The sequence below is a fragment of the Corvus hawaiiensis genome, chromosome 14 (genome assembly GCF_020740725.1).
Source record: "Corvus hawaiiensis isolate bCorHaw1 chromosome 14, bCorHaw1.pri.cur, whole genome shotgun sequence".
Lineage (NCBI taxonomy): Eukaryota > Metazoa > Chordata > Aves > Passeriformes > Corvidae > Corvus > Corvus hawaiiensis.
In genome coordinates this window covers 5,585,883-5,609,676 of record NC_063226.1, presented here as the reverse complement: position 1 = coordinate 5,609,676, position 23,794 = coordinate 5,585,883, and the positions used below count along the sequence as shown (strand labels likewise).

At 44.7% G+C, this 23,794-nt stretch overlaps 1 protein-coding gene across 1 annotated transcript in view; it reads right to left on the bottom strand.

Moving 5' to 3' along the window:
• The window catches only part of LOC125333141 (fibronectin type-III domain-containing protein 3a-like), a 38,831-nt gene extending 15,037 nt beyond the window's left edge, over positions 1-23,794 (bottom strand). Inside the window, 8 exon segments of the mRNA XM_048318822.1 lie at positions 664-936; positions 1,867-1,969; positions 1,971-2,096; positions 3,658-3,734; positions 4,578-4,653; positions 7,864-7,999; positions 19,056-19,146; positions 23,696-23,794. Of these exon segments, the coding sequence (XP_048174779.1) occupies positions 664-936; positions 1,867-1,969; positions 1,971-2,096; positions 3,658-3,734; positions 4,578-4,653; positions 7,864-7,959 (751 nt within the window). The 5' untranslated portion in view covers positions 7,960-7,999; positions 19,056-19,146; positions 23,696-23,794.

Genomic DNA, 23,794 nt, shown 5'->3' with positions numbered 1-23,794 from the left:
CACAAAGGGGATCTTTTCCTAATGGGCAGAAATAGGTTTTCTTTGACAACACAGAAACATTCCTCCAAAAATGAAAGGTGTTAAAAAAACGACAATATGATCTTATCTCCGTCTTATGTATTTTCCTGGAATTTCTATGGCAAAACATTCCCAGTTTGGAAGAAGCCTGACACTGTCTCAAACCAAAGCAAAGACAATGACACTGCACGAGGTTTTTAGTAACCATGAGGTATTAAAAAGCTGGAATTAGAATTAATTAAACTGCAGCCTCTACAACTGCTCAAATTTTCCTATTTCTTGAAGGTTTAAGTAATTCCCAGTTAAACAAAAAGTACCACAAACAGCGACACCAGAAGTTCTGGAAGTACCGACAGGTCATCCTCGCTGGGAATTTTGATAAGTCCTGGGGCAGAAATGGCAGGGAAGTAAAAAGGTTTAAAATTAAATCTTCGTGAAGACCTTATTTGATAAATATCAAATGAAAGAACTCGATATTACAATGATTTCTGGAGAAAAAAAAATCTAACCATAACAGATTTCAGGCTTCCTCTAATCCTGAGCAGCCAAAGAAATTTCTAAATCCAGCTTTTTCAGAACCTGTTTTGCAATGGATTTATAGAAAATAAGAAAATAATTGAGATTTCCCCTGTCCATGCCACCTACCTCCCATCTCTGCCTCTGGACTGCCCTTTGTTTTTCCTATCTGCTTCTGCTTTAGTGCTCCAGCTGCCCCTTGCTGTGCCTTTCCATTCCCATTGGGAATTGTGGCATTGGAAGAATTAAGGACTTTATGTGGTGAGGAGGGAGGGCTGTTCAGTTTATTGTTGGTGTGACCACTGGCTTGTCTGTCCTTTAGTCTCTTCTTGAGGTGTTCCTGCATTTTGAGACTCCTCTCATCCCTCTGGATGAAGTTTGTCCTTCCATGGGAACGAGGTTCTGCACAAAGGGAGAAATTACTTCATTATTCTGTATTATTCATTTGACATCTGAATCTACAAGCTGGAAAAATCACTAAAATCAGAGCCCCTGCAACTTTCCTGTGCTTTGTCATCTGTAAGCGCAGGGATTTTAGAGTTTGGGGTCTTTTTAAACTGAATTTTTTGGGCCTTTCTCCTGTCAGCTGCTCCAGATCCTGCTTTACAGCTGCCTTTCCTCCCTGCTACAGACACATTTGCAAAAAATTAAGCAAACTTAGGACCCAAACTGAATTCTTCAAACACAGCCTGGGCGCTGTTTTACCCTAAAGTGAGTCAAAATAATTAATTACCAATTTAAGCTTGAGAGACAATGAATGGTCTTCCTAAGTCTAACTTGTGTTCTAACTCTTGGTTATAAAATAAGGATTAGAGCTTGGTTTAATTCAGCATAACCCCAGTCCTTCACTGATTTATTGCTTTGTTCAGTTTTTAAATGGAGTGGGTTTGCACTTCACCCTCCACTATGGATAACGACATTTTTGGGGTTATTTTTGTTCACTTTTCAGCCATAGTGGGACTAAAAAAACCAAAAAAGCATTCATGTATCAAATTAAACGCATTTCCAATAAACTTCATGCCAAGGCTATGACAAAAAAAAAGAGAGCAGAGTTTTAGGGAAAGGTAGGAGCCACTCCTGTGGGATTTACAGTGGCAAAAGTAGGGACGCATGGAAAAGACAACATTTATCAGGTACTGCTTTTGCGTAATTCCTTGAAAACAGAGGATTTAAGCTTTACACAACCACTCTTAGCACATGGTGAGTACCTGATCCACAGGGGTGCTCTACGTTAATAACACAACCCCTGGGAATGTGTGGAGGAGGCAGGGCCAAGCCCCAGCTGTCCCTCCCGGCTGCTTCCTGGGATTTGGGGCATTCCCAGGCTCTCACCTTGCTCCTGGAACACGTGTGGTGGCGGGTGCTGGTGGATGAACTGGGGTGGGAGCTCTCCTGCGCCGGGCACCGCGGGGAACACGGGGTGGGGGGGGGGGTGGGAGCAGGGCGTGGGGGTGGTGCATATAATGGGGCACGTGGGGAGGAGGGGGAGGATGCATGGAAGGATGGAATTCCCCTGAGTGGGGCACCACCACCACTCTCCGAACTCCATTTTCTTCCACCACCTGCCGGGAAGCGGGAGAAATCAGCTGTGAGTCCAGAGAGAATCCCATAAAACACTGTACATTTAACAAGGAATTTCCCTGCTCCAGGTCACACCCAGCACCTGACAGCAGGGGTTTGCACACCAGACTGGATTCCAAGGAAACCAGGCATGTTCTGTTGGGATAAAGTGGAGTTTGAGGCAGTCAGCTGTGAGAAGCTGAGCCTCACACCCCAAAGTGCTGAACAATCACAGAGTCCCAGGATGGTTTGGGTGGGAAAAGACCTCAAATTTCATCTCATCCCATCCCACCCCCTGCCATGGGCAGGGACACTTTCTACACACCAGGTTGCTCCAAGCCCCATCCAACCTGTCCTGGAACACTTCCAGGGATGGGAGTCCACAACCTGTTCACTCCCGCATCATTTCACTCCACTTTGGCAGAATCCAAGAGAACTACCCCTGGGCTCCTCCAGAGACTGGGAACACAAAGTTATCCCCTCATCTGACAAGAACAGTCCAAGTAACTCAAGCTCTGATTTAAAGCTTCTTTGCAACTTCTCAATCCCTGTCACAACAACCAAGGGAAAACAACCCAACCCTGCAGGTTTCAGGTGACAGCAAACACAGAACAAATAAATGTGGTTTTCAGGCTGAGCAGCTCAGCGCTGCCAGGGCTTTGCTCAGTGTTTGCACTCAGGGCTCCATTTCACAGGATCAGACATTGTCTGGGGGAATCTTTCCTCAAGGTCTGCAGAGCTGAGAACAGCAGAAGCCTGAAATGCAGCTGTGTGCAAAAAGAAACTGCCTGGAGAACCCAAGAACTCACAGTTGCAAGTTTCAAACCTACTCAGAACACTCCTGATTTTCAACGTCACTACAACATGAGTCCTGTTTCCACATTTGGTTTTAATTATTTCCCTTAAAAGCGCATTAATTTAGAAATAAATCACACTGGGAACTGGGAGTATCTCTGGTAACAACACACAGATCTGACCTGCTGTGGCTGAACAACACCCAGGAGTGGAAAATCCATGGGAGTGGAAAAGCAAAGCTGGGAGAGCCCAGAGCCCTGCTCATTTCCCAGGCACGTCACCGGAATCAGTGTTTGCATCACTACCACACTCTGCACTCTGCTCCAGCAGTGCTGCTTTGCTGGATTTTCAGGAGATCAGGGCTGGTAAAGAAAGGGGCACTGAAAACTCTGATGGATTTTTATATTAAAATAGAAAACCTGCAGCCAGTTGGGACTGTTCACATGACCCAGCTTCACCCTGCAAACAGGACTGATGAAAAATAAACGTGGATCCTGCTCATGGAGCTCAGTCAGTCAATTCAGAGCTGTCCTTGTTACTAAAAGTGTCTTTTGCTGCTGGGAGTAGGATTAAAAAAATCCTGGAAACCGGATCAAACATTACACAGTAACAGAGGTGACAGAGGCCACAAAAATAAAGAGAAATAGCTGGTGAGTTCAGTGGAAAAAACAGCTTTTTTTCACAGCTACAATCATCAACAAGTAACAAAAACATTATAAAATTCCCCCCCCAAAAAACACACTGCAAGAGAAGGATAAATAAATGTACCTGAGATACGTAACCGGGAGGCACAAAAATCGGCGGCATGGAACCGTTTGGTGACATCATAGGGACATGTGCTGGACCTGGGGAGGACAAGGGGCCACTTTTTAACAACCACGGCTTTTCCCACCTGGAGACACCTTTTTCCAAAGGTGGGAGCTCACCCTGGAGCCTGAAACATCAGGAATTGCATCCTATTCTCTGCTCGATTATTGGCTTTAGCCCAACCACCACACTTTGGTCGACAGTGTCTTTTTAATTGCACAAAAATCAGTATAAATAATTTGTGACAGCTAAAAATCTGTAGTAATGCAGGCAAATGCATGTATTGGAGTAAAGCTGATCTAGGAACTTTAAAAAAAATATTTTAAATACATTATTTTTCATGTTAAGCTCAAGGGAAGTATTCCTGTAGGGGATTTGATGAAAGCAAAATGGACATATTTTATATAATGTCATGTAAAATGGTGACAAATACTCCAAAAATGGAAATACTGATAAATTCAACTTGACTTACAGGAGATATTTTGCCCTGACTCGGATTTTCTGTCACTTACTGAGAAGGTAAAAAGGAATTTGTAGGCATGGAGTGGAGCAATGATTCCCCCACCTTACAGCACAGGGAGGCCCCAATGCCCGTGAAATTTGTTTAGATTACTGTGGATTAAATGCCATATAAATCATGTGTGAAGAGCCTGGGAAGACACTTATTCAAGGATCACTGCAAACCCAGCTTTTGGAAATGAAAATCTGCAGGATGCAGGGAATCCTGGCAGATTCCCAGTGCTGCCTCATTTGTGCTTGGACACAAACTGAAAAATCTGATGTATTCCAGTGCAGAAAACGTATCTGACATCACAGAAAAAAACCAATGGAACAACTCTAGAACCAAAATATCTGGATTCAGGACTTCAGCTTCTCTTTACCTTGAATGCACTGAATGTGTCCATCTTCAGTTGTAATTGTAAATGTTTCACCTGGGTTTACCTGGACAAGAATCACCTGGAGGAAATAAAACAAAAATGAGGGGTTGGGGGCTTTTTAAATTTCAGGAATTCTCTGTGGGGGAAACCCCTTCTCTTCAGAGACAAACAACAACAGAGCTTTGGCAACCTTGGAGTAAAAAAGGAAGATGAGACACTGATGGGTAGAATGAGATTTCTTCGTACTTTTGACATAAAATCCTTGTATTTTTTCTCTGGTTACTACCAGAAGTGCGTCACCTGATACACATGAAATAAGCTTCTAATTTCAAGTTTCCCACTGCTTTTTCTGCTTTTACTGAGGCAATAAATGACCTGAGATTCACACTGCATTCCAGGCTCTTCCCACCACCCCTGCCCTGCAGCTCCTGTAAGCCCAGGTGTGTGTTTTCCCTGCGTAACTGTGTGAGGAATCCAACCCCCAGTGACATCCTGCAGGTCCCTTTGGACACGGCCATGTCTTTGTGCGCACAAATCCAAGTGGAGCTGTGCCAGGCTCACTCCTCTGGCAGTGCTGGGATCCCAAACCATCCCCTCACCCTGCCCCAGCTTCAGGGGAATTTTGGCAGCTGCACTTTTATTGTAACACCTATGATATTACACAGCTAATCCTTTAATAAAAGGAGGGTTTGACTAGGTAAGAACTGCAAGCACACAATTAAAATTCCACCCTGGTGACAGCTGGCACTGCTGTAAAAATGGAAATAAAATGTATTTGTTCAAGTAGCTGTAAAAATCAGTATAATTTTCTTTCATTCAATTTTTACAAAGTATATGTCATTCATGCAGTGACAGTTGTAGCAGGTAGACGGGACCTAAAGAAATCATTTAATTCCTGGCAAAATGAGCTACACATGACATTAACAAATGAATCTGTTCTGTGTTGCCACATTTTCAGTGATGGAGCTCCCCAGACACCACAGTTTCACTGCTCTCAGCACTGCAGACTCCAAGGATAAACTGGTAAATTCTATTTAACACTGGGGTTTTTTGCAGCTTCTGCATATTGGTGTATTAATCTTTGATTTTATTTTTCATAACCTCCCTTGTAGGGGAGAATCGATGCTCCTTGTACAGGGGAGATTTTCTTTGGGTGGATGAGTTGTTTCTGGATATAAGTAAGCCACCAAAACCCCTGAAAAGGCCATTTAAGCACTCAGTAATTTTTATGATGGCTCCAGGAGAAGGAGAGATGGCAGAGAATGCCTTTAAAAGTGGCATAATTCGCATTAATAATGAAATTTATGCAGATTTGTCACTTCAGAATACAAGTAAATGTATGACTTTAATGCTAATGAATTTCTTGGGGTAGAGAGAGAAGTGGTGTTAATTGTTTGAAGAAAACTGATAATAATGGGCTGGGGATCTGCCAGAGCACAAAGAACAGGAAAAAGATTTGCTGGGGACCCAGGATTCCACAGGCAGAGATTGACCCCAGGAAAAGGCTCATCTTTGAGGGCAAAATTCAGAGGCAAGAAAGGGATCCTTTAAGAGATTCAGAGCCTCTGAGGGTGTCACATCTTCAGAAAATGTTTCAATTAACTCCAGTTCTCAGAATCAGCTCAGGAGAACTGAGGGAAGGATCCCAATTGAGTGCTGCAATCACAGGGCTGCAGCAGTTGGGAGCCTGGAATTCCAGGAATGCACAGGCAACATCTTAGAGCAGTGACTCACTGTAATTAATGAAGCAAATGCAGCCCCAGCCACCTTCCAACAAGGAAAAATTTCCAGGAAGCTCCAGTGTTGCTAAGGAGTGGATCTGAGCCAAGTGAGACACGGGGAGTGCTGAGCCCAGGAGCTGCCAACGCCTCCAGATGTCCCGAGCACCACTCCAGGGCTGGTGGCACCAGCACAGCCAAAGCTGTTCCCAAGCATCAGCCACTGCTCTGGTTTTATCCCTTATCCACACACATTTTTGGAACCAGAAACCCTTCCAGAAAACTTCCAACTTTAGCTTAAAGTGAAATGAAACTAATGGATTAACTGGAATTGGCCAAACACACAAGTCTGACTTCTCAAAACAAATCACTGTACAATAATTAAGGATTAGCCCCGTCTTTCACAGCACTGGCAGTGAAATAATTAAAAATCCTCTGCATTAATAAAGATTCTAAGTTAAGACTCTCTTTAAAAGATTCTTTTAAACTTCAAACCTGTTCTTCAAATGCATCTCCACGACACAACACTTTTGTTTCCATTTTCTTTAATCTCACCTGACTGCAAAGTCTCCTCTAGGTTCTAAAAATGCCAGTGACTGTCACCTCCATGTCCCACACACACAGCTCTGGGGACAGGGGCCAATTAAATCTACTTGATCTCTTTTCCTCATGAAACCTGAACCACCTGAGTCACCTCCCAGCTGGACAGGGCTGAAATTTCACCTTCTAATACTAGAACTTCAGAAACATCTTAGAGACTTTGCTCATTTCCAGACACCCTCATTGTACTTCCATCTCCAGAGTCTGAGGCACAAAGGGAAAAGGACTTTTTCTTTAATAAAGCCCATTTTTCCAAGCACACAACCAAAACAACACAGATTTATCCTTCTTATCTGCAACAATGACAAACTGAAGGAGATCTCATTTAAACTTTTGCATTTATGGCCTATCAGACCTCAAAGGATGGGAAGAGCTCCCAGTATTTGTAGTACAAAGCACTCAGCTCTTACTGCCAAACACTAAATTCACATCTACTGACCATTTACACATACTTGGGCTTCAAAATTGTTCTGCTGCCACTTTTACCTGCATGTCTAATACTACCAGGGACTTCTGAAGGGTTGTGTTCAACAAAGCTCTAAACAAAGCTCTAAAGTTTCAACTAAATACACTCAGGTTTCACCACTGCACCGTAATTATTAATGATGACACTTAAAACCAGGAAGCCAAGGTCTTTCCTTTCATTTTCCTGTAATAGATTTCCTCTGCAATCCCTTGCTAATCTTTATTCATTATTTCACAGGAGTTTCCAAACCTTTATTAACCCCCTAATTTTTCCTTTGATTTTTGGAGCGTGCAGCTCCATTTTAAAGCCCTCCTTTCACACCTGTCCCCTGGCTTGGAGCTGAATGATTTTTTCCTCTCTCCATTTGCACTTCTGTTTAACTCCTGACATCAGTGCTCAGAACCACATCCATTCCCAGTTTTGCAGATCAGTAGCAGAGCTGCCTGGTTTTTGTGGAGCCATGATCCCAGTTGCTCCCAGTGCTCCCAGTTCAGGGCTCACTTGCCTGCTGGATGCTGTCTCCGTTGACCATGTGAGGTAGAAGTGGCACTTCATTCAGCAGAGGTGTAGCTTCCAGGGGGGGCGGCTGGTCAGCCATCATTTCTTGGGATTGTTCATGGACACCTGCTCACCTCAACCACCTGCTCCAAGAAAACACAGGGATAGGGTCAGATCCGGCTCTTCCTTCCTTAAATCATTCCCTGTTTGTTTGACAAACTCGGCTTGTGGGGCCCTGCCAACTCAGAATATTCCCAGTGCACCCAAACAGTCCAATATTATCCTGTTTTGCACTGCTAACTCCTTTCATGGAAGCAATAAATATCCTTCTCCCCAAATTCTCCCCTTAAATCATCAGGAATATTCAGCTTGCCATGCCACGAGTGCTGGAATTGGTACCTCAGCACAGCAATTACACAGTAGAGGAATTTACATTTATACAGCAGTTTATTCCTAAATTTGCACTTCAAATTCCTAAACTGCTTCCACTCCAGACCCCAAGCTTTAGGCTAACTAATGCACATAGCACATTTACATTTTAGTGATGACCAAAAAAAAAACCCCAAACCATGCAATTTCTCCAATACAGAATCTGTCATGGTGAAAACAAAGCTGAAGACAACATAAAACCCCACTCTGTCCCCAAATCTTTGACTGAGCACCATGGAGAAATGTGAATGGAAAAGTGCTGCAGAGTCGTGGGCTTCCAAGAATAATCTGTAATTAGAGCAAGTCAAAATACACATGACACAAATTAATTATAGTCATTAGAGCAAGTCAAGCTACAAGCTCCAAATGGTAGGGAATTTTCAGTGTATAGTTAATCCAGCATCCATAAAAAGCACAAGATAACAGGATACAGGAAATGCTGACACTTCCTTCTCCTTTCCCATTACCTCCCATAAACCAGAAGGCAAAATGTGGTTAGGAGAGGCCAATTCCTTAAAAATAAAAAGCAAACCACGAAACACCCCCCTAAATCTGTGCATGAACCAAGTCAGGCTGTTTAAAAATGTCAAATCCTTGTTCAGTTCTCCACAAGCAGCACGGAAAGGGCAGTGTTTGGGGAAGAAAAAAAGAGGAAAACAGCTTAATTCTGTACCCGTAGGTCTCAATTTCCAGCAAATTAGAAACAATAGGAGAAATAGAATTAATATCATTTCTTCTGGTTTTAACTCACTTTGTACAGAAAAATCAGTAAGAAAGCTGAGATTACAGATTTTTCCTGTGTTATCAAGTCAAGGCAAAGCAGCTCGTGGAATCCACTGATAAAACCCCCATTCCTTCTTTGCAAAAGCGTCTCAAAATCAGAGATAACAATCAATCACACAGACACAAAATGCAGCACAGCAAACTCCTCAAGACTTCCTCAAACCCAGCTCCTTTCACAAGGAAATTGTTTTCCAGGGCAGCTCCAGTAACAATTTTAAGAAGCCAAACATCACTGCAAGGTGCAAGGGCTGGACAGGACCTCAAAGATCAAATTTGTACCAGGTTTGGCCTAAATACACTTAATAAATATACTGAACTGCCTTAGCATGCTATTTGTTTCCTGAATAACATAATCTCCTTTTTGTCAGGTTTGGAATTGCCTCTGCCAAGGACACAAATTTTAGCTATTCCACTTAAAAATCCCTGCCTGGAACAGTAAAATTCAGGCAAAGGTTTCTTCCTCTACACCTCTCCCATTTTCTGAGGCTGGATCTAAGCCTTAAGAGCCGTAACAGGAATTCACAACACACAGGCAAAATGAAAATTCTTTATTTTATATATGCATATGAATTCCCTGAATCTCTGAATCTCAAAAAAACCAGAAATTAGTACTTAAAATAAAGGGGAAACCCCTTTACCAAAAGGCAACCCCATCTGCATTGAAATTCAACTACCCCAAATAAGCAGCTGCAGAAAAACGTGTTCTGAAACAGGGCCCAAAGGCACCTGCAACTTTAAATAAACGTTCAGAGTTTCTGTGCTCATCCTCTGCAACTTCAAATAAAGGTTCGGAGTTTCTCTGCTCGTCCCCTGCCTTGGCTGAATTTAATTCTCTCCTTAGGACAAATTGTAGAGCAGAACCCCAACATTCCCGTGGTTTTTAGAACCCTTCATCTCCTGCCTAATGACACAGGGAGGGTTTAATTTACATGGACAACTCCACACAGTTTCTGCCTGCTTAGTGCTGTGACTTCATTTTTCAGAGGAAGAATTTAGTATTTGGAGTATCAGGATACAATTGGTTTTAAACTGTTAATGATAACTCCAAAAATAGCCAATTTTGTGTCTTAGTAGCAATGGCCACATGGTCAGAGAAAATAGAAGTAGTGACAGAAACAAAACCATCTAAAGAGGTTTTTGGGCAGTTTCACCTGGCTCAGAACGTTGATATTTTCCTGTGCAGCTGGGCTGGGGTGGCTGCAAGTGGCAGAACACTGAGGACAAAGAAGGACGTCCTGACAGATTAGAAAAAAACAAGTTATTTTGGGTTTTAAGCACTGCTTCATTCCTTGAAAACACTGATAAGAGCAGCAAAAACACCCTGCCCTCCAAGAGAACAGAGTCAGTGAATGTGGGACTCAACCCCTCCCCACTTCAACAGGTAAAACTTTTCCAGGGAAATGAATTCCCAGATTCACCTCCCCAAAGCGTCCATTTAACTTGAGGAAGTAGGTGGTATTTGGGCAAATAAAAAGAGAATTCCTGAAAAGTTATTACATACTCAGCACAATTTCCTGCAAAACAAAACAAAGACAGAGCTCTATCTTGAAAAGCCATTTCCCAACACCCTCCCACGGCTGGCCTGGAGCAGGGAATCCAGTCCTGCTCAGCCCTCCCTGCAGGGCAAGGCTGCTCCCAAGGGAAAGGTGGAGGACAATCACCACAGGGGCAGAGGGGAGATTCCAGCATCCCGAACCCACCTCCATCCACACTCCCAGTCAGGGCATCACAGAATCCCAGGATGGTTTGGGTCGGAAGGGACCTTAAATCTCCTCCAGTTCCACCCCTGCCATGGGCAGGGACACCTCCCACTGTCCCAGGCTGCTCCAAGCCCCGTCCAACCTGGCCTTGGACACTTCCAGGGATCCAGGGGCAACCACAGCTTCTCTGGGAACCCTGTGCCAGGGCCCAACCACCCTCACAGGGAAGAATTCCTTCCCAATATCCCATCTAACCCTGCACTCTGCCAATGGGAAGCCATTCCCTGTGTCCTGTCCCTCTAGGTCCTTGTCCAAAGTCCCTCTCCAGGTCTCCTGGAGCCCTTCAGGCCCTGGAAGGGGCTCTGAGGTCTCCCCCGAGCCTTCTCTTCTCCAGGCGAGCACCCCCAGCTCCAGGGCAGAGGAGCTCCAGCCCTTGGAGCAGCTCCGTGGCCTCCTCTGGACTCTCTCCAGCAGCTCCACATCCGTCCTGTGCTGGGAGCCCAGGGCTGGAGGCAGCTCTGCAGAGGGGCAGAACTCCCCCCTTCCTCCTGCCCATGCTGGGAACAAACCCTGGAATCTGGGGCTCCTGGGGACCAGAGCATGTCCAGCCTCTCCTCCACCAACACTCCCGAGTTCCCAAGTTTCACATCATCCCTAATACTCTGTCATTGATTCCAGGCTTCCCTAAAGCCTTGGATTTCCCCCAAACCAAGTCAGCTTGGAGAGGCAAACCCAACTGGGGGTGTTCATGGACCAGAAGGAACAACCCACCCACAGGGAGAACTGCATCCAAGAGCTGCTTGGTCCACTTTATTCCATCAAATCTCAGGAAGAGCAGCTCAAACTGCTTTTGTCGTGGTCTGTTCTTGGCAGTGAGGGATTTATCATCCCCAGGAACTATTCAAGTGGTCAGGGGGAAAAAAAACCAAGGAAAAAAGTACAGTCCTGGGAATTAAGAGGCTGCGCTGACATTAAAGATGAGATAATACACTAAATCTTAAATTAAATAAATAAAAATCTTAAATAAATAAAAATAACAATAAACTAAATAGTATATAATAAATAAACCAAAATAACTAAAAAAAAGCAGGAAAAATCCCATCTGGAAGCATTAAAGACCAGGCAAACTTTGTAATTTATAGGAATGAACTGAAGTTTAGTGACTCATTAAATATGAATCAGTAGCAGAATTTGTAGAGGTGTCTCTACAGCTTTGTCACCCTGTCGTGGAGATTTCTGACTCAGTGTGGAATTAAACTGATTAAATTTTAGAAAGGTTACATTTTGCAAGGGCACTTCTGGCCTGATTCATTTCTTTGCAGTGGTTTCTACTACACATCAGCTAAAGGTCATTCCCAAACCTGGCTGAGCTGAGGGATGAATTCAGCCCACAGAGCATGAGAGCCATAAAAAAATAAAATAATTGGGATTAATCATCTCAGAAACAAACCTGAAGCTGAAGGAAGTGATAGCAGGCAACACATTTCTAAGTTAAACAGCTTGAGCTTTTGTTTTCAAAGATTATTCAACACACACACATCTAAAAAGCTGAAATACGGTAATTTTTCCCAATAAAACATACTTTAAACTAAATAAACCCAATCCATGTTGTAAAAATGGGCTCTGAGAAGTGTTCTAGAGTAATTCAACAGTCTCATGTAACATGGTCATGGTTCCCATATTCAAAGGAAGGCAACATTTTCCAGGGACACTCACCCTACAAAGGCTTCTAAGAAAAACAGAAAATCTCCAGGACTGCCCTTCCAGTAAACAATTCCCATCCACAGCGGCTGGGCCTGACCTCACTTCCTGCCATAGTAAAAATGCCGAGCCTCTGGAAGGCTCCAGCATCGGCCTTCCCTTTGCTCCAGCCCAAATTCCTCCCCGGCAGAGCTGCTGGAGCCCGGCCAGCTCCCGAGGAGCCGCTCAGTGTTCATTGATTCCGGGCTCCCATTTCCATGGAAAACAGCTCTTAAGCTCCCTGACGGATGGAGCAGAGGAAAGGGAGCTCATGAGGGCTGTCTGATATGGGATCATCCCGCCTCAGGTCTGGAAAACAGCAGGGATTCACACAAGACAGTCGGAAACTCTAAAATTGTCTCCGATGGTCTGGATCTGAAGTGGAATGATGAGTAATTCCAGGGCATGGGGGCAGTTACAGACAAATGGTTGGAGCTGGGGATCTTAGAGGTCTTTTCCAACCATAACGACTCCATCAATGTTTTGTAAACTTCTGGGAAGAACTCCCAGTATTCCTAAGCCTCCTTCAGCCGTTTCCAGTGTGCAGCTCAGGATGAGGCAGCACATCAGCTCTGTCACTTCCACTTGAATGGCACAGGAGAAACAACATCAAAATCACCACAGCCATATCTGGAAGAAAGGTTATGGCCAGAAGAATTTTCCAAGATAAACACATCATTCCTGTTTTAATTTACAATTTACAGACATGTTTCTCTTTAGGCACTAACAATGATTTGCAAGTATTTACTGCAGGGCATGTAAGAACAAAGAGGTTGTTTATTTCTTAATCGTAATACAAAAAAAAAAAGAAAAATTTAATAAACTGAAAAAATAACTTTTTCATTTGAATTGTATCCTTTAGTCTTGTTAACAGAACGTGAGATTATCTGTTGTGCAAATGTGTTGCAGCATTATGGATTTAACAAGTTTCAAAGTTCCTGTTGTCTCATATTATTTTCCTATTATATTAAAAACCTCTCTCCAGCATGATCTCACACAGACTAAATGGGAGGAACACTGCAGACAGGAGTGGATCAGCTCCATTCCACTGTCCAGAGCAGAAACCAAACAGATTTCATAAACAGTGAAAAGTAAGTTTATAATCCCAGACAGAAACTGTCCCAAAGGCTGGATTTTCATTACAGTAAGTGCTGGATTTAAGATGAGAAAGGAGCGTATTACTTAAATGGCAACTTTATCTTTTTTTTAAATACAGTATGCCTGAGTTAGAAAGAACAATGTGTCCAGGAAGGAGAGAATGAAATTCAGCAGAACTTCCTGATTTCCAGGTTCAGTGCCTTATGCAACCTGCCAGCCTGAAGTAAACTACTCTCATACTGCTCTTTACTAAAAGCAGTATTGCATAAACACCTAAAGCTTTACTTACACCTTTTTATACTGACAGAATTACTAATTATTATTATAAATATTATGTAATATATAAAAAGTATAGCCAATTTATTTTCTCTAAGTGGCAGGAAAAATCCCATGTTCTCTGATAAAGAAGTGTTACTGCCATGCCTTAAAATCCAGGTCTCCTGCAAACTGAGGCTCTGAGTATTTTACGCACACTCCACTCTGTCAGTTCAACTTTCCATCACTCAGCTCCAAAGGCTGTTAAAAAGAACAACCACAGCGCCAACCCAAAGCCATCCCCAACGTCAGGCTAAGGAATAACCTTGCCAAAAAGATCCAACCTTAATTATCACTCCTAAAAACCCCAGATATGCCCCACGCAATTCTGAAGCAGGAAAAATCGGGGAAAAAAGACCCAAGCTGCCCTCTCCTACCCAAGCTTTCCCAATAAACAGCATTAACAAGGTGTTGGAGGTACCATCCCAGTCCTAAAATAGTTTGTGCCCCAGGACCACACGTGAGATCTGAGCAAGATCAAGGCAAGGAGAGATTTAACAGCAGCTCAGTTACAACCCAAGCTCTGGAGGGACCACCCCCACTCCATAAGTCATCTGTTCCCCACTAAATCCATGTTTTGATTAAAATCCTGGAAATCATTTGTAACGACCCCCGAGGGAATTAGGTCGCAGCATCTTGTGGGAAATTTGGCTTCCAGCCAGGAGGGCAACACAGCCTTGAGCCTGAAAATGTCCCTCACGATTTACCCAACAAATGGGCTCAAATATTCTTAACACTGAGAGAGCTCACCTGAAAATGTCCCTCATGATTTACCCAACAAATGGGCTCAAATATTCTTAATATTGAGAGAGCTCACCTGAAAATGTCCCTCAGGATTTACCCAACAAATGGGCTCAAATATTGCGACTATTGCGAGAGCCTGACCCAGGGATGGCTTTGACCCTGGTGAGGTCTGTGACCCCAGGAAAACAAAAAACCTCAACAAAATTCCACCCCAGCTCCACACACACAGGACAAGGCTTCCACACTCTGCTCCAAGTATTTGCTTTCAGCACTGACCAAATTACAAATGATTTTTAATTAAGTATTAATGCTCATCTCTCAGGCCTCAATGCTCCTAAAATTCTCCCTGGAGGAGGGTTAAGATTGGGATGGAAGCCCTCCTTTCCCAGATATCAAAATCCCTAAAAACACCCACAAACAGCAGATCCAACACACCAAGGCCACCGACCTGAGGGATCCTATCAACTTTCATCCTCCCTCCCTCATCCCTCTGGATCGGGTTCCTGAGGGAGCGTGCCAGGAAAGCAATCAAACAATTGTCCCCTGCATCCTCCCACAGCACCTCCCCAGCACTTCAGGATTGTTTTCCAGCCTGAAACTCCATCCCTCAGGATTCCAGGGACAGACAGGCCAGTGCCCACCCTCCAGGCGTACACACGTTTTTCCAGGGGCTGAACAACTTTCTGCTGCTCTTCCTAAGAGAAACTCCACTGGGAAGAGCTGGGAGCTGGGCAGAAAAGCTCTGTCAGTGCCCAGAGTGCATTAGATTTGATTTGAGCTGTTATTTAATATTATGCTCACATTAAGGCCATGCCTGTCCTCAGAATTATTCATTTAGGAGGCCTGTAAAGTTGGCAATAACAGTTTCTGTAATGTAAACATGACATAACTTTTAGATAAATATTTTCCTTCATTGTTTTAGTTCTTTTATGGCTTTTCTTTTATTGCCAGAAAAGCAGAGTTGAATTCTGAGCACTTGTGTGCTGCTTCCTAAGTGACCAGTCCCATAAGCCAAAACTCAGAGGAGTTCCTGAAAGGTCATATTCCTGTCCTAATCCAAATCCTGCTTCTACAAATATTCCAGAGAACTGAGCACCTCAAAGGACTGAACCATTAAGGTGCTTCATTCTTATTTGAACTTAAAAAAATAAAGGGATTAAGGAATTTTCTAGCTGCAAAAATGTTGTTACCAAAAAAAAAAAAAGTAAAACTACCTTTTTTCCACCTGTCAGGAAGGGGACACTTTCTGGAATAAGCCAAGGTGCTCATTTCAATGTCTTAAAGCTAAACAAAGCAAAAAACTTTCAAGCTTAGATGAAAAAACCTTTATTAAATGCAATTTAACAATGTACTTATTTTCAATATGATTTTCCAAGTTTAAAACTGTGAATTTAAAGCCACATTATTCTAGGTTTTTTTAGGCCTTGAAGAAAACCAGTATATTTACACACTAACCATATACTATGGAAATTCTGTATCCAAATGGTTCTCTAAATCCCGTGGAAGCTATGGAAGCAGTAGACACCATAGTCCATGGAAAAGTAATCCCAAAAAACTTCTGCCCAGAGGCACAAGACAGAGCACAAGCCCTGGTGTGTGCCTGGAATTCTCTCTTGGACCTGAACTGGTCAGCAAAAAGGCAGCTGGAATTCACACCTGGAAGGAACACAGAGCTGGGCAGATGAAACAAAGCATTTCCAAGTGTGCCAAGGTTTGCCAGCTGGGAACTGCAAGTTCCTACAGGGAGCTGCACCCGCTCCCAAGGCTGTGAAATTCAGGAGAAGGATCTGCATAACTGAGCACAACTCCCCCCTACAAGACAAATTTGTCATAAAGTGGAAGTTAAAATTGAAGCCATTTTATGATAACTTTTTCCCTGAAAACAAAAGGAGTTCTGCCCATTTACCAGATTCCAGGGGAAAAGTTCTGTTTGAAAGCCTGGAAGCAACCCAAAGGAATGGCTGCTGTATGTGCAGGCACGTTCCCTCCAACAGGAACACATCATTCCACAGCACCTGGTTCATCCCAGTCCCTCCCTCCAGCCAGAACACCCAGCTCATGGCAAGGAATAAATACTAAGGATATCTAAAAGCTTTTTAAAGAATCTTCCAGTGAGGACCAGGAAAACTGGGGAATTTAAGTGCACCCTGAGCTGGGCTGCTCTGCTTTGTCCTATGCCAAACTTGACTGAAACCTCCTGGGATTGAGCCAGGAAAGCACCAAACCTGAGCCTTTTTAGTGCCACATCTGGGTGATACCTCCACGAATTTAGGGAGCAGTATGGGATAGAAGACACACTCACAGCTGCTATGAGACAGAGGTGATCCAAAAGCTCTTTTCCAAATGTTTGCATTCTGTATCTCCACCAATTTATTTACTTTAAACTCAACTCAGGGAGGGCAATCACGCAGTTTATTAAAACCAACAGCAACAAGATAATTTCCAGGAAAGGCTCCCTACCATGAGACAGCTCAGAGCAGTCAGCTGCTGTCTAACCCAAAAACAGAAGGAAAATCAGGACTTCACAGGTGGAACACAAGCAGGAGTTTGTTCCCAGGTTTCTGCAGGCTCTAAGGAAGCAAAGGCTGATTTTCCACCAGCTCTGATCTGCTCATCACCGGAGCGCTGGATGCAGCACAAACAGGCCTCTCTCATGTAACAACCCTTTTAAACCAGGACTTCAAAACCAAGCAGAAAAACCCAGCAAAAGCAAAGGATTTCTTCAAAGTGGAGCAGATTAAGCAAACTCTGAGCAAGAAGGAATTATTTCGATACAGCAGCTGAAGACTTTTCCTTGCACAACACCAGAGGCTGGGGCTGTAACACTTTAGCTGAGCACTGGGTCAAATTAGGCCGGTCAGAACAGGTTATACTTAAACTCAGGGCTAAAACACACCAATAAATGACTGTAATTACCACAGCTGAGCAGTCTCGTGGCATCGGACCATGTGCATTTTTTTAGTTCATGGAAAATGCAAGGGGAAAATGCAAGTGTGAGCTCATTGCCATGAGGCTGGAGCAGGAACACTTCCCTCCGTCTGGGTGACTGGCCGGGACCAGCCCAGAACCACAGCCACAGCTCAGCTGATGGGTGGCAACACACTGAAATCATTTGCTTCTGTTTCTGAGCTAGGAATATTTATTTGCAAATCAATGAACCTGCTGGAAGCTTGGGGATTTAATCACAATTTTATGTCACTGCCTAAGTAGAAATTAGCAGTTTTGGAAAACCTAAGGATGACAGTTTATCTAAGTTTTTATCAAGTTCATATTCTAAAAAACCCAGGCATTAAAAAGCAAAGTGACATTTTACAACACACCAGAATGCTGTTCACATAATATCTTCCAAACCTAAACAGTTCCTCAAAATAATTCTCCAAATGGACAAAAGTACACAGCTGGGTGACCAGATTAAAGCTTTTCCTGGAACAGCAGAATGTGCTCAAAACCAACATGAACATCTTGCAAGTCTTTCAGGAGCACCAGAACTCCTCCCATGCAAACACTAAACTCTGCCTTCACTCCTGCAAGTAACTGGAGAGGACAAACCCAAGTGACACATCAGTGCTCACCCGAACACCACGTAGCAGAACTGAAAGCAACTGATTTCCATGAAAGACATTAGTGCTGAAGTTCTTTAATAAAGGGCATGGAACAGCAGATTAAAAAACCTCATCTGAATGTATAAACTTGCATTTAACCTCCTTAAATGATTTTCCTCCTGAAACACCTGTACAGCTCCAGGGAATACAGCATGATTATCACTTTTTTCTTTATCTCTTGTACGAAATCCAACTGCTGATCATGTTTTGCTTTCCAACATTCCTCGCCAAGTTTTTGACAGATTCCTTTCTGCTCTTCCAGCAGATCAATTCCATGACCTGACCAGTTCCATGAGAAGGAACTCAGTTCCATGATTTCCAACTAAAACCAAAGGATCTGAGCAAGGCACTACCAGAATGCTGTCACCCACTCCAGCTGTTCTCTACACAGGAAATGCATTTGGCTAAAAACAGAATTTACTGTCTTTATCCAAAGCAAATTATGCAATTCTCCAAGTTTCTCCAAGAGAAAACTTCCAGCTAAGTGGGTGAAGGGAGGAGAAAGAGAAATGTGAAAATAGAGATAAGGCTGCCACCTTAAAAAATCAATAATGTTCCTGTGGAACCTGAAACTCTTCTTACCTCAAGAACTCAATCAATTCTTCCTTCCCTAATTCAATTTTTCCATTTGATAAGAAGTCATCCAGAAATTTCTTCCAGAAAAAAAGAGTCCTAAGTTTAGAAGTCTGTCAAATACATTAATTTCATCTTGAAGTGTTACTTAGAGACTTAATAAGAAAATAAACACTTCATAAAATCTGGGAGAATCCTAAATTCTGTGTAATTACCGTTGTCACTCTCCTGACTGGGAATTCCTCCTGGTGAGTGCTCCAGTGCCTGCTGCAGAGTGAGCAACGTGTGCTGTCCTCAAGCTTCTTTCTGCAGGCAAAAAACCCCACATTGTCATGTTAGTGCCTTGGCAAACATGGAATCTGAAGGAAAACAAGGTGCAGAGAACACCACAGATTCATGGAAAGAGCAGGAGCCAGGAGGGGACAGGCAGTGGGGAGTCCTTTGGATATAACTGTATTTACTTAGTTACCTACTCTATGTATCTGCTCTATCTGCTCTACTCCTCTATACGGCAATAAGGACAGAAAAATCAAACATACCAAAATTTAAACTGTCATGCACATGTTCACCCTCTGGTAAGGGACATGAAAAGACATAAATTGTACATAAAGATGGAAATACAATCCCAGTTTGCTGCTATGGGGCAGCACAGCTTTATTCTAGAAACTGCTTCTCTAAAGATGCTCCAGCAGAAGGACATGAACAGCTCCAGGAGACAGTTAAACCACTGAAGATGTATTTAATAATGTAAAAATCATCACCTTTCTCAAGCTGCATCCAGCACTAAAACACTTCCTAAAATATTCACACACTGAGCCCTCTTTTGGCTGTCCAAACATAGGAAATTTTTGCAGGGATCAGTCAATCCCCAATACTGTTTTGCACAGAATTATTAAGTTTGGAAAAGGTCTCCAAGATCACCAGTTCCGACCTGTGCCTGATCCCCACCTCATCACCAGCCCAGAGCACTGAGTGCCACATCCAGTCCTTCCTTGCACACCTCCAGGAGTGGCGACTCCAAACTGCCCTGGCCAGCTCCTGCCAATGCCTGGCCACCCTTTCCATGGAGAAATTCCTCCTGAATCTCTAAAGATAAGGCCCAGGCAGGTGCAGTGTGTTCTGCAGTTTTACTGGAACACCACAAGAAATCTCAGTCCTCAGTGGCTCCTGAGGCTGCCTGGAGAAGCTCCCACACAGCAATCCATTGTCCTTCTCACCAAAAAGGTGATACTGTCTTCAAGTCACACCGATGACATCACTTGAAGATGCTTCTGAAGTCTCAACCTAACAAATGTTCCTCCTGAACTACTTTAAATGATACACCGGAAAAATATCGAATATAAAGCATCAGGGCCCAGAGTGAATCTTGGGCAAAAGAAGGCATTTTCCACATCAATCAAGATCCTGGGAACAAGGGGAGATTTACATTAGGATTGAAAGGGCCGAAGGGCTGGGAGCCAGTGGTCTGTCTGTGCTGGTCAATACACAGAAAGGATTGTGTTAGCACCACTGAAAGAATAAATTATCGCTGCTTTTACAATAAGCTCTTCAAGAATGCAATAAAGAGTTCAGTGTGTGCTCCTCACTCAGGAATCCAAAACTTTTCAGTGAAGGTCTGGCTTGCAGCAAAGATAACAGCTGAAAACCAACCATCTTGACCTCGGGAAGCTTCATGACAATGTGCTAAAAAACAGGTGAAAAAATGCACAGGTTCCTGCTCCCACATCCCCCAGCCTCGAGCCCAGAGCCTTGAGCAACCCCAGGTTTAAATACTGAGAGTTCAGACCTGACGCTTTCAGACAGACCAAAATTAGAAGTGAGAAACGTCATTTTTTTCCTCAAGCCTCTTCCCTGTTGCAGGATTACTAATATTGAGGTTTTCTCATCTGCTTTCAGAGATAATTTTAAAATTCTTCTCCGAGTCAATGAAATCACGACAGGAAATTAAGAAAATATGGAACTAGGGAAGGAATTCTTACAATATTTCATACCCGCTCCTGACTTTGATGCACAATATTGTAGGAATGTCTTCCCAGTCACGTATTTTCTTCTAAATCTGACAAGTTTCCCAATTGTGGAAATAGCAAGTCACCAAATAAAAATGCCACTCTTTCAAGCTTAAAAGATAGATTTTAATTTGCATGAAATTCACCCAAGGCCAGGCAGAATGGGGGAGCAGAATGCTGGAATTTTTCCCGTCTGCACGGTCCACATGAAATCTTGGCTTTTTTAAGGACTCACCAAACCCTTCCTAAAAATAACCATAAAAGATGACAATTGTTGGCAGGGGTGGGACAAGCCCCACAGTTAACACAATGCCAATGCCAACCTCCAAAAATGCCAAACAAAAGGTCATGAAAAGAGTCATATAGAACATTTATATCCAGATTTGGTGTCAGTGCAACATCAAAGAGAGGTGCAGTTTGTGATCAAGGCTTGTGGCAGGAAATGGATTTGTGTAGACCAAGTTACCTTTATTCTCTCTAAAGGTGAATCCACCAGGAGCTATTGTTTTAAACCATTCTAACATCCAATTCCTCAAAACCACTGTAGGAAAATGAACTACCAAATCACCACCAAAAACCAGCTGTTCCAAGCAGGGAAAGTTGGTATTTGTGCACATCCCCAGCCCAAGGAGCTGAAATCATTCCACTGCATTGTCAAAGTGCTGCTTCATTCCAGCTAAAGCCAGGTTTTCCAAAAACTTGCTGCAACAATCCTGAGCTACAGCTGAGTGAATAACTTGTAAGAGCTTGCTCCAGGAGGTGTGTGAGCCATCAGTACCAGCTCTGTTTATCCACAGGCTGCTCCATGAAGAATCCCAAACTGAGATCTGGGATCCAGTTGAATTAGTTCAGCTCCACAGAAAATGAGATTTATTTGATCCTAGCTGAGAACAAATGATTCCCACACAACAAGAACGCTCCAAAACTTTCCAAGATTTGGAAACAGGAAGGTAAAAAGCCCAAAAGGAGAGGAGTGTAATATCTGGCTGCTTTTCAACACCCATGATCACACACTGAGCCCTGAGAAAGTCAGTATCTTTCCCATTTTACCACCTTATCCTTTTTCACAAAATACATAAACCAAGGGAAGGAATGTGAATGTGGGAAGCAACTTGGGCTTTGCTTCTTACTCACAGAGATACTGAACCAAACACAAAGTACTTTCTTCTACACTGGATCTTAACTCCAAGGTCAATTAATTGGCTTAAAATACAGAGAGGATGCTTCCCTGGTTCAAATGCTAATCTGAGGCTCAGGAAATCTAGATTCAATTCCCTGCCTCACCACATACTTCCTGTGTGACCTTGGGCCATAAATATTTCGGTGCCTCAGTCTTTCCATCTGTGACTGAGATAGTATTTCCCTATTGAACTGAGTGTTGTAAAGATAAATACATTAGGAAAACATCAGGAATCGCAGGCCACAGCCATACGTGGAGCGGGCTGTTGGGGAATTTATCTGTGTGTCAATATTCCCAATCAGGCAGCAGGGAAAGCAAGGAAGGGCTGCCAGTGTGAAAAAATTTAACTAGCACAGGACAGAGGGAAGACATAAAGTATCAGCAGAACGGAGAGAAACTGAAACCTCAATTATTAATTACAGAAGATGTCCATAATTCCAACCAAGTTTTGAAGAGAAACGAAACTCAGAAACCAGCTGGGCGAGCTGCTGGAGGGAGCAAATACACCTGCCAGCAATGCATTATTGCCCTGTTTTCGGAGATTTGCACAGGAACACCTCAGATTTGAGGTGGCAGAGGGGCTGCTGAGTCTGGGGGCAAAGAATTCCTGGAGACTGTCCCCGAAGGGAAGCACCCGCTGCTGAAGTCCCCAGCCCTTTGTGAGAGGCATAAATAGGAGTGGGCACAAAGTGGCCCCAGTGGGGTCCGCACTGCTGCTGCCCCAAGGCGGGGGGGGGGGGGGACACAGCGGGAAGGGGGAGGGCAAAAGATGGTCACCAGCCAGGCAGGGGCTGACAGGAGTGACCTCCCCCTGCCCCGAGCCCAGGAGGAGCCGGGGGAGGTGTCTGGGACCGGAGCTGCGGAGCAGCCAAGGGGAACAACTACAAGGCTACGTGGCATTCGCAGGCAGCGGCTGCCGGGGAGGGAGCACGGGGGGGCGGCCAGGGGGGACCTGGGGGGGACGACTGCACATCGCAGCCCCTCCTGGCCTAAGAAACAGGAGGATAAGGAGAGGAGAGGGAAAGGAGGAGACCGAGAATCTGTGCGCTGGGGAGCGGAGCGGGAACGAGCGGAGGGAAGCGCGACCCGCGGCGCGGGCTGGCATTAACCCCATCCGGGCAGGCTCAGCCGGGAGCCCCCGCCCGGGCCCCCCCAGCACCGAGGGTCCGGTTAGCAGCTGCTCCCCAGAACCCCTGTACCCCGCACCCGCCGGGTCTCCTGGGGGGATGCCCGCGCCCCGCAGGGCAGCGCACCCGGACAGACCCCGGCCGTCTGTGCCGACACCCTGAGCCCTGCCTGCCCGGCACCCCATGCGCCTCGGGCACTCCAGCCCACCCCGGGCACCCCACCCCATCCCAGGCACTCCATCCTACCCCATCCTCGGTACCCCATCCCACTACCATCACCACACCCCATCCCAGGCACACCCCATCCCACCACCAGCACCCCATCCCATCCCGGTCACCCCATCCTCCTCGCGGTACCACATCCCGCCCCATGTCCCGGGACATCGGATCCCCCTGGATCCTGCCCCCACCTGCCCCGTGCGCCACGTCCACCCCCGAACCTGCCTCATACTCGGGGCTGTCCCCCGCCTCAGAACACCCTTCCCGTCCCCGGGGTCCCGCCTGTCCCTCCAGCCGCCCCCGCCCGGCTCCGCGCCGCCTACCGCCCTCCGCTCCGCGGGGCTCCGCTCCCGGCACTGCCCACCGCGCCCCGGCTGGGCACCGCCGCTCTCCGCCGCCCCGGGGAGCAGCGGGGACCGGGG